The 9,941-nt window shown below is 40.7% G+C and overlaps 1 protein-coding gene across 2 annotated transcripts; it reads left to right on the forward strand.

The window, feature by feature from the left end:
- The first annotated feature begins 5,381 nt into the window (after positions 1-5,381).
- Positions 5,382-9,941, forward strand: LOC308295134 (glucose-6-phosphate isomerase-like). 2 transcript variants are annotated; one of them, XM_080738118.1, is made up of 8 exons: positions 5,382-5,516; positions 6,440-6,575; positions 7,020-7,090; positions 7,288-7,389; positions 8,371-8,451; positions 8,636-8,785; positions 9,556-9,685; positions 9,812-9,941. In XM_080738118.1, the coding sequence occupies exons 4-8, from the start codon at positions 7,321-7,323 to the stop codon at positions 9,820-9,822; spliced, it is 441 nt and encodes a 146-aa protein (XP_080594244.1). In that variant the 5' UTR covers positions 5,382-5,516; positions 6,440-6,575; positions 7,020-7,090; positions 7,288-7,320; the 3' UTR covers positions 9,823-9,941. The 2 variants fall into 2 exon arrangements, with proteins under 2 accessions (XP_080594244.1, XP_080594245.1); XM_080738119.1 differs by having other exon boundaries at positions 7,313-7,389.

A 9,941-nucleotide genomic window follows, 5' to 3' on the forward strand; every position in this document is an offset into this window, starting at 1 on the left:
ATAGTGTTGCACCTGCTGAAGGTAATAAACCAGTCAGCTTTTTCAAAACACCTAAGCTCGAATGTTCTGCATTCCCTGTTCAATTCCCCACTGGTCAAAACGCATTTGACGATGAAAGACCCAAAAAGTTATCACCCAGCAGTTATTTCAAGTCAAGACTTATGAATGTAGATGCACGTTTTGCCAGAGACACAAATTACTTGTTCTTTGCACAAATGGTAACGGAAATACACTTAGCCACTTCCAGTATGACAATACAACTGCGTAAAGGAAAACCTGTCACACGAGATGGACGCAAAATAACCTCCAGAATGCTGCGAGACAAACTTGAGGTTCAGAGACTAGTGCGGTACAAAGACGCTATCAGATTCATGCAGCCACTGAGAGGGACCCCAGCATATTGGGAGAAAACTACCAAAGATCTGTTTGCTATGATCAGACAATTAGGGAAGCCAACCTTTTTTGGTACATTTTCTGCTGCTGAGATGCGATGGCCTGAGGTGATTAAAGCAATTAAGAGACAAGAAGGTGAAGAGGTTAATTTTGAAGAACTTGATTGGACTACAAAGTGTGCAATATTAAGAAGCAATCCGGTCACAACAATGCGCATGTTTGATAAACGTGTTGATGAATTATACAGACTGATGCATTGTGATGCACAGCCAATTGGCCCTGTTGTTGATCACTTTTATAGATTAGAATATCAAAATCGTGGTTCACCTCACATACACTCTATATTATGGATAGATGGAGCACCTGTGTATGATGAGGACTCTTATGAGAAGGTCTGTGAGTTTATTGACAAGTACATAACGGCTCAATTGCCTGACCCAAATACCGAACCAGAACTGTACAGAAAGGTTACACAGCTTCAGACCCACAGCAGAAATCACTCCAAGTCGTGTCGCAAAAACAACAAACCCGGCTGCCGATTTGGATTTCCTAAACCCCCTGCCAGTAAAACCACGATAACGAGACCTTCACTGACTGATAATCTGGAAATATTGAATACTGCTAAGAAGAAGCTTAAACCGATGATCGAGTTGCTTAACGACCCTCAAATTGCATCTATGGATTTATCACAGATACTGGATAAATGCAATTTAAGCTGGCAAGAGTATACAGAATCCCTTGAGGTACTGAGCAACTCCAACCAGGTTATACTGAAACGTGATCCAAAGGACTGCATGATAAACGCATACAATCGTGATCTACTTGATGCTTGGGATGCCAATATGGATCTTCAGTACATTCTTAACGGTTACTCTGTGGTTATGTACATCACAGCCTACATCACCAAGGCTGAGCATGGAATGAGCGAATATCTCAAAGCAATGATTGAAAACTCACACCAAGATGACATCAACATGAGCGAACTTGGAGAAATGAGACAAGTCATGCAGGCCTATACAAAAAAGAGAGAAGTTAGTGCACAGGAGTGTGTAACCCGTGTATGCGGCATAAAAATGAAAAATTGTTCACGCAAAGTCTTATTCATACCAACTGATGACAATAGACTGAAAATGAGTTATCCTCTTTCACGCTTGGAGAGCAAAACACCAGACTCAGAAGATGTGTGGATGACTGGGTTGACAGAAAAATACTATGCTAGACCTGAAAGACCAGACTTTGAGGAGATGTGCTTGGCTGATTTTGCTTCTACTTGCAGGGTTGTCTATGGTACTCAGAAAAAGGGTGAAGGTGTTCTACCCCTACTTAATAAGATGGGATTCATTCAGAAGAGATCAAAAGGGAAACCTGCAATCATTAGATATTACAGTGTCTCACAGAAAAAGAATCCTGAGGAATTTTGTGGCACACTACTTAAACTGTATCTCCCACACCGCGGAAAGTCACAATTGAAAAGTCAACACTTCCCAACATACCAGTCCTTCTTGACTAGTGCCAGTGTTCAGCTACCAGGTTCAGACTGTGTCCAGTTTGTGTCTGAGATTGTCAGTCAAAACAAATCCAAATATGAGAAGTACAGTCAAGAGATTGAGAGTGCCATTGAGGAATTTGAGAAGAACGGGCCCATGAGAGATGAATGGTGTAATCTGGCTCCTGAATCTGAACTGGTTAGGTTGGAATGCATTGCAGAACGTGAAGCCGAACATTTGGATGACGGACATGAACAAGATGATATCCCAGAGTATAGTAATCAAACTGTAACAGGAACCGCACCAATGGAGGCACTTCAGATAGATCCTGTAGTGTTACGCCAAATGTATCAAAGTCTGAACCAAAAGCAGGTGTCCATATTCTACACCATTAGAGACTGGTGCATAAAGCGTGTTTGTGGCCTAGAAGCAAAGCAGTTTCTTTTGTATATAAACGGTGGTGCTGGAACAGGGAAGTCACATCTCATCAAGTGTATCTACTCGGAGGCATCCAAGATACTACGCAAACTCCCGAGAAATTTTGAGGAAACTGATATATCGAAGCCTACTGTGCTGTTAACCGCTTTTACTGGTACTGCAGCTTTCAATATTTCAGGAAAAACTCTGCATTCCATCCTTAAGCTACCGAGAATTCTAGTGATTCCATACATTGGCCTTGGCAACAAACTGGATGAAGTGAGAGCAGAGCTCTCAAATGCTGAAATTATTGTCATTGATGAAATATCCATGATTTCAAAGAATCTTTTTGCCTACGTAGATGAAAGACTAAGACAAGTCAAAGGAATTAGAAAGCCTTTTGGAGGAATGTCAGTACTTGCTGTTGGAGATTTCTATCAGCTACCACCAGTTAGACAAAAACTTCTCTGTCTATACGAACCATGTGAGATCGACCGTTGGCGCGACCATTTTACGATGATCACATTGACAGAGATAATGCGTCAGAAGGATGATCTCGCTTATGCAGAGACATTGAACAGGATCCGTGTCAAACAAAAGTCAGAAGCCTTGACTGAAGCAGACCGTGCTTTGCTTTCACAGGCCATCACTGAACCAGCACTTTGCCCAAAGGATGTACTTCACATTTTTGGTACCAATCCAGAGGTAGATAAGCACAACAAAGACATTTTAAAGCTGATTCATTCTGACATCACAAACATTGATGCAGATGACTATAAAAAGCAACAAGGAAGAATGGTCAGACAAGCTAAACCATGTGAAGGAAAAAAACCAGACCTACCAGACACACTACAAGTTGCTCTAGGTGCTCCTGCTATGCTCACCAGAAACATTGATGTGGACGATGGACTCGTGAATGGTACATTTGGTAAAATTGCCAGAATTGTGACTTGTGAAAAAGATGGGGCTATGTATACACAAATGATTGGTCTTCAGTTGGACAACAAAAATGCAGGACAGAGGCACCGTGGTAAAGCTTCTGGAGGACTCGATGATATTGTGTACATAGAAAGAGTAGAAGATCGTTTGAAGCAAGGAGTGATACGCAGACAGTTTCCCATGAGGCTTGCATTTGCATGTACAATACACAAGGTTCAGGGCAGGACAACCCCAACTGCTGTAGTGTCACTAAAACACATTTTTGAAGCTGGTATGGCTTACGTAGCCCTCAGTAGAGTAAACTCTCTCAGTGGATTGCACATAATTGATATGGATGAGAGTAAAATCTACTCCAAACCTGAAATCACTGCAGCCCTCGAGAGCATGACACAAGTCAGCTTTGATGACATAATGCCACTTGCTCACAGCACACAAACTCTGAACAGGCCTGACACACTCAGCGTCATCCATCACAACACCGAAGGACTTGCACCTCATATCAATGATATAAAGTGTCATCATGAGCTGTGTCTAGCAGACGTGTTATGTCTTACAGAAACTCACCTGCAAGGATCATTTGTTGCTGACAGTCTCCATTTAGAAGGATACAGTATGTTCAAACGTAACCGACACGTTTCTTACACCAACGATTCTTGCATGGCCAATCTAAACGGTGGTGGAGTTGCTATATATGTAAAAACACACATTCAAGCCTGTGAAAAGCAATATATACATAACGTAACTGACTTGGAGTTCATGGTTGTCAAAGTTGAAGCCCCACTCAATGCACTGATTGCTGCTGTGTACAGACCTCCAACCTACAATGTTGACTCATTCATCTCGAATCTGAAAAACCTTTTGGGGTCTTTAGAAATCATGGATCATCACCCAATCATTGTGTGCGGAGACTTTAATGAAAACCTTTTGTCCAGCACACCACATCCAATATTTGATGTTTTTGAATCCAGAGGATATGTACAAGTAATCACAAGTGCAACCACTGAAAAGAACACACTGTTGGACCACATTTTCATCTCTCAACCACAGAATTGTATCCAGTCAGGAATATTACAAACATACTATAGTTACCACAATCCTGTGTACTGTGTAATAACTTCTAATGTTTCTGTTGAAAGCACCCTGGTTCAACATCATGAAGCAAATAAGACAAAGAGAAAGCCACTAGGATCCGACACCAAAACTCCTCCAACTGCTACTATCAAGACAACTGCTCACATATGTCCCCATTGTAACAAAACATGTAAATCAAGGGCCGGCCTCATCAGCCACCTTAGGACACACAAATGACCAAACCCACAGACAAACGATCATAGTAGTTTCAAGTTGAAGATTGGCAAAAATGATGACATGTGGAACATCACTGTGTAAAACTGCTGTAGAGTAACAGGGAAAAAAGAAGCTCTAACAGTATTTCTGTCACCTAAAAAAGAAAAATGATGAAGCCCTGAAGAATATCGATGAATAACCAGGAATGCCACACAGTCAAACAAGCCCAAAAATACATCAAAGAAACTTTCAATATACCACTCACCCAAACTATTTTAATGTATTTTAATGTATTTTAAACCATGTTTGAAAGCACCTAATTTCAGGCACTGCTTGCCCGAGCAACTTGAAAGACCTTACAGTGTCAAGTTATCCAGTCAGGAATATTACAAACATACTATAGTTACCACAATCCTGTGTACTGTGTAATAACTTCTAAAGTGTCTGTTGAAAGCACCCTGGTTCAACATCATGAAGCAAATAAGACCAAGAGAAGGCCACTAGGATCCGACACCAAAACTCCTCAAACTGCCACTATCAGGACACCAAAACTCCTCAAACTGCCACTATCAGGACAACTGCTCACATATGTCCCCATTGCAACAAAACATGTAAATCAAGGGCCGGCCTCACCAGCCACCTGAGGACACACAAATGACCAAACCCACAGACAGACAATCATACTAGTTTCAAGTTGAAGATAGCCAACAATGATGACATGTGGAACATCACTGTGGAACATCACTGTGGAACATCGCTGTAAGTTAACAGGAAAAAAGGACCTTACGAATAACCAGGAATGCCACAAACTAACAGTCAAATGAGCCCAAAAATACATCAAAGAAACTTTCAATGTAACAAATATACCAATGATACGACTCACCCAAACCATTTTAATGTATTTTAATGTATTTTAAACCTAATTTCAGGCACTGCTTGACTGAGCAACCTGAAAGACCTTCCTGTGCAAAGTTCGCCTGCAACTCTTGAACTGTAAGTATCCTTCTGGATTCACTAAATCATGAAGCATCTGACCATATAGGCCCTACCCAATTGTGATTGTGTTTTTATAATTGTAGTTGATTTCACTGAGTGTGTGTTGCATTAAAGGACAACTTTGGTTTTTTACAACAAGGGTTCATATTTTAGATTGTAATTAGAGAAAAGAAAAAGTTAATGTTAAAATGTTTTCATTTGCTTTGTTCTATTGTTTTATCACGTTTACCGGGCTGAAATGTGGGGCATGCGTACGCATGGGGGCATGCGTACAAGTGGCTAAATATGTATTTTTAGACACAATAAGCCAGCAGTATCTTTATTGCTATTTACAGTAACACTTCTAGCCCCCATAAGTCACATCCAACCATGAAAGGTTGTGTTGTATCTTGGGAATGGGCTTATTCTGTGTAAAATGACATATTTACTCCAACACGTCCATGCCCCAAACACTGAAATAAGAATCTCTAAAACAATAGAACGAAGCAAATGAAAACATTTTAACATTCACTTTTTCTTTTCTCTAATTACAATCTAAAATATGAACCCTTGTTGTAAAAAAACAAAGTTGTCCTTTAACAACTGGTGAAGTCAACTCGACTCTGTAAAAAGTTGAGTTGATGTCGATTTTATCGTTTGATGACATCATCACATCACACACGACCCCCCATTATTTGGGGGGGGGGGGGTCACATAGATTCATAAAAAAATCTTATGAATCTATGTGAAACATTGTTTTCCCACTCAACATTTCTAAACTGCAAATTGAAGGACTTTTTAATACCTCTAAAATGACAAATTTAACATTGTCCAAATTGTCAAATATATAGAGGCAGAAATTGTGAAAATTGCCAATCTTACATGCTCACAACGCCTCAGTGTGTGTGTGTGTGTGTGTGTGTGTGTGTGTGTGTGTGTAGTATGTATGTTCGTCTTTTATAGGCTCAATCCTGTTGAAGTGGGCCTTTTCAATAAATATATTGCCATAATGAAGTCTGTTGCCATGGCCGTTCCGAGATAAATCATCAGTGTATGGACTGCCTGCTGCCAACACTGGTAAATATACTTGAACTGTATCAGTTCAAATGTGAACCAATAGACATGTTATATTATAAAACTATGTAATGTTCTAAAGTCAGCATTTTAACAGTCTATACAGTAGAAAATTAAGAACAATATGCAAACCTAATTATTGTGAAAACAATGCACTTTGCCATATGCCTACAATCCCTACATACATCAAAAGTATAAATGATCTGGTCTTGGATGATGATGCCAGTCTGACAAAGAAGTTGTGTTGACGTGCACATATAGTAAACGGCTTATGGGTGGTAAATGGTAAATGGTGCATTTATATAGCACTTTAATCCAAGGCACTTTACATAGATTGCATTACATTCACCCATTCACACACACATTCATACACCGGAGGTGGAGGAAACCATGCAAGGCACCAACCTACTCACCGGGCATTAATATCAGTTTATCAACCTTTTTTAGACATCATCACCCAAGAGACCATCATCAACGCTGAGTCTGCGTGGGATTGGTTCCTCCAGGTGGCTAAAGACGTGAGTCAATTGTTGTAGCAATATAGTTGTATATAAGATGGTTTGTTCTAGTTCCTAAATTAGCCATTGATTGTGTGCCATCTAATTAATGGCTTAGAAAAGAATTGGCCTGAGGTGAGATTTACTAGCTGACCTCTGTTGTTAATTCCTGAGGACCTTCATGAATGTCACTTTTCCTTTGTGTTATCTTTGACCAGTTCAACTTCTGTGTTACCCAACCAGACACCAGAATGATTCCTGCCGACTTCCTCATTCCTGCCCAGTCACAGAACCCCATCAGGGACAACCTTCATCACAAGGTACTCTCCCCAATGACCCAATAACGGTTCTCATAGTTTTTAATCATTATTTGCAGAAGATATCTGATCATTTTGAATGTGAAAACATGTACTGTACTTCAGTCTGCTTTATTCATCTGTTGTAATCCAGTGCCTGTGGGCAACTGAACAAACTGTAAGCGTCTCTTTCTAAATGGTTCAAATTAATAGTCTCTCCTGACATTTTAGTTGTTTTGAAAGTAAAATATCCCTTTAAGCTTGCCAGACTCAACTCTTAAATTTTACAGAGGTTAATATCCCAATGGACATTAACTTGTCTGCTTATTTAAACCTCACTGTAGATTGCTGTTTTGTTCAATACCAATTTTGAATTATGTTATGTTCTTTTCATCCCTGTCCAACATTAGGTCTTCCAAGGGAACAAACCAAGCAACTCAATTATTTTCAAGAAACTGAGTCCCTTTATGCTTGGAGTTCTGGTTGGTAAGTAGTGGATCTTTTAACAGATTGTTCCCTTGCCCTGTTGGCATATTTGGTCTGGAGGAAGAACTTTGAGCAGATAGTTTATGATGTTTCTGCAGTAGAAAAGAACTGGCCTGAGGTCAGATTTACTTGCTGGCCACTGCTGTAAATTCCTGAGGACCTTTGTAAATGTCACTTTTCCTATCTTTGACCAGTTCAACTCATGTGTTATCCAACTAGGCACCAGAATGATTCCTGCCAACTTCCTCATTCCTGCCCAGTCACAGAACCCAATCAGGGGCAACCTTCATCACAATTAAGGTACCCTCCCCAGTGACCCAATAACGGTTCTCATAGTTTTTAATCATTATTTGCAGAAGATATCTGACCATTTTGAATGTGAGAACATGTACTGTACCTCTGTCTCCTTTATTCATCTGTTGTAATCCAGTGCCCGTGGGCAACTAAACAAACTGTAAGCATCTCTTTCTAAATGGTTCAAATTAATAGTCTGTCCTGACTCTTTCTTTGGTTGTTCAGATCCTGGTGGCCAACTTTCTGGCCCAGACAGAATCGCTGATGAAGGGGAAGACCTCAGACAAGGCCCGCAAAGAGCTGGAGGTTAGTGTTTCTGCTGTTGGGAAGTCATTCCTAACAGGGTCCTATTCGCATTAGAGTAGGGTTAGGGTGGGCCTTGGGAACATAGATATGCTCTGTGTCATCTCCTCACTCTGTACCTTCTGCCCATTGTGTCACCACTGTAAAAATAAGTTGTATGTTTTTTCTTTCCCTAATTCCACCTCAGGATCATTTCCGTAACACGCCTCTGGAAAAGAATCTTCCGGTGCTTCTGGCTGTGCTGGGAGTCTGGTACATCAACTTCTTCCAGGCTGAGACCCACACCATGCTGCCCTACGACCAGTATATGCACCGCTTTGCTGCCGACTTCCAGCAGGTCAGTCACACAGAGACTGAAACGCTGAACAAAAGGGTTGAGAGGCAGAGGGACTGAAAGATGGAAGACAGGAGCTGGGGAATAACATCTGTTGGTACAACAGGTTATATGTACTGAGTTGTAAGTACAGGCCAGTCTATGACAACAGTACTATGACATCATATTGATGATCATGGGAAGACAGGAGCTGGGGAATAACATCTGTTGGTACAACAGGTTATATGTACTGAGTTGTAAGTACAGGCCAGTCTATGACAACAGTACTATGACATCATATTGATGATCATGTTATTCCATAGGGATTTGAGGCTTTCTTTTTGTCTGCTGATCCGACTGACTTTCTTGGTTCCATATAGGCTAACTCATTTTCTGCCAGTCAACTGCCTGATCAACAATTCAACTTTTTTTATAAAAAGTAATTTTTTAGATATTCTTTGCGGAAAAAACATGTTTCGCATGAAACACCTGTTTATTAAGGTAACTCCACTAAACAGACTTCTTCAGAGTCTTTCAGACAGGCAGTATGGCTTATAGTTGCATCATGTGCACATACTGTATACATGCAATATACTGTACACAGTGTGTTTTGTGTGAGTGAACAAGTAGCATCTGTATCTAAAGTTCAGAGTCAGACACAAAGTTTTACTGTAAGTGTTAGGCCCCCTGCAGCGTTGACCTGGTTGAAATCAGGAAAGCCTGGTTGCTGTCAGGATGGCAGAGATAGAGAAGCTGCATTGCGTCTGGTTGTGATCGTTGCTTGTGGTCCACAGGGTGACATGGAATTTAACAGGAAGAATATCAGCAAAAGTGGAACCCATGTCCCATACCACACTGGACCGATCGTCTGGGGAGAGCCAAGGACCAATGGACAGCATGCCTTCTATCAGCTCATTCATCAAGGTACTGTGATATTAACACACCCTGTCTTCTACTCTGATGCATTATATTAAAAAAATATTTTTGTTCAACATTTGAAATGTGTTTTTTTGGGTTGGTTGACTAAGTTGTTGTCTTCCCTTCCCATAGGGTCGAGCTAGGCAAGCAGCTGGCCAATCAGATCAAACATGAGCTCAAAGATAACTCTGAGGTCACGTCCCATGATTCCTCCTCCAACGGGCCTATCAACTTCCTGAAGAAAAACTTTGCCTGAATAACC

Source organism: Nannobrachium achirus (assembly GCF_963921795.1).
Source record: "Nannobrachium achirus genome assembly, chromosome: 12".
Taxonomy (NCBI): domain Eukaryota; kingdom Metazoa; phylum Chordata; class Actinopteri; order Myctophiformes; family Myctophidae; genus Nannobrachium; species Nannobrachium achirus.

Coding starts and splice junctions, on each gene's coding strand:
- LOC308295134 (XM_080738118.1), top strand. CDS start 7,321: ATGATTCCTGCCGACTTCCTCATTCCTGCCCAGTCACAGAACCCCATC. Junction 7,390..8,370: donor GGGACAACCTTCATCACAAG/GTACTCTCCCCA, acceptor TTGGTTGTTCAG/ATCCTGGTGGCCAACTTTCT. Junction 8,452..8,635: donor AGGCCCGCAAAGAGCTGGAG/GTTAGTGTTTCT, acceptor ATTCCACCTCAG/GATCATTTCCGTAACACGCC.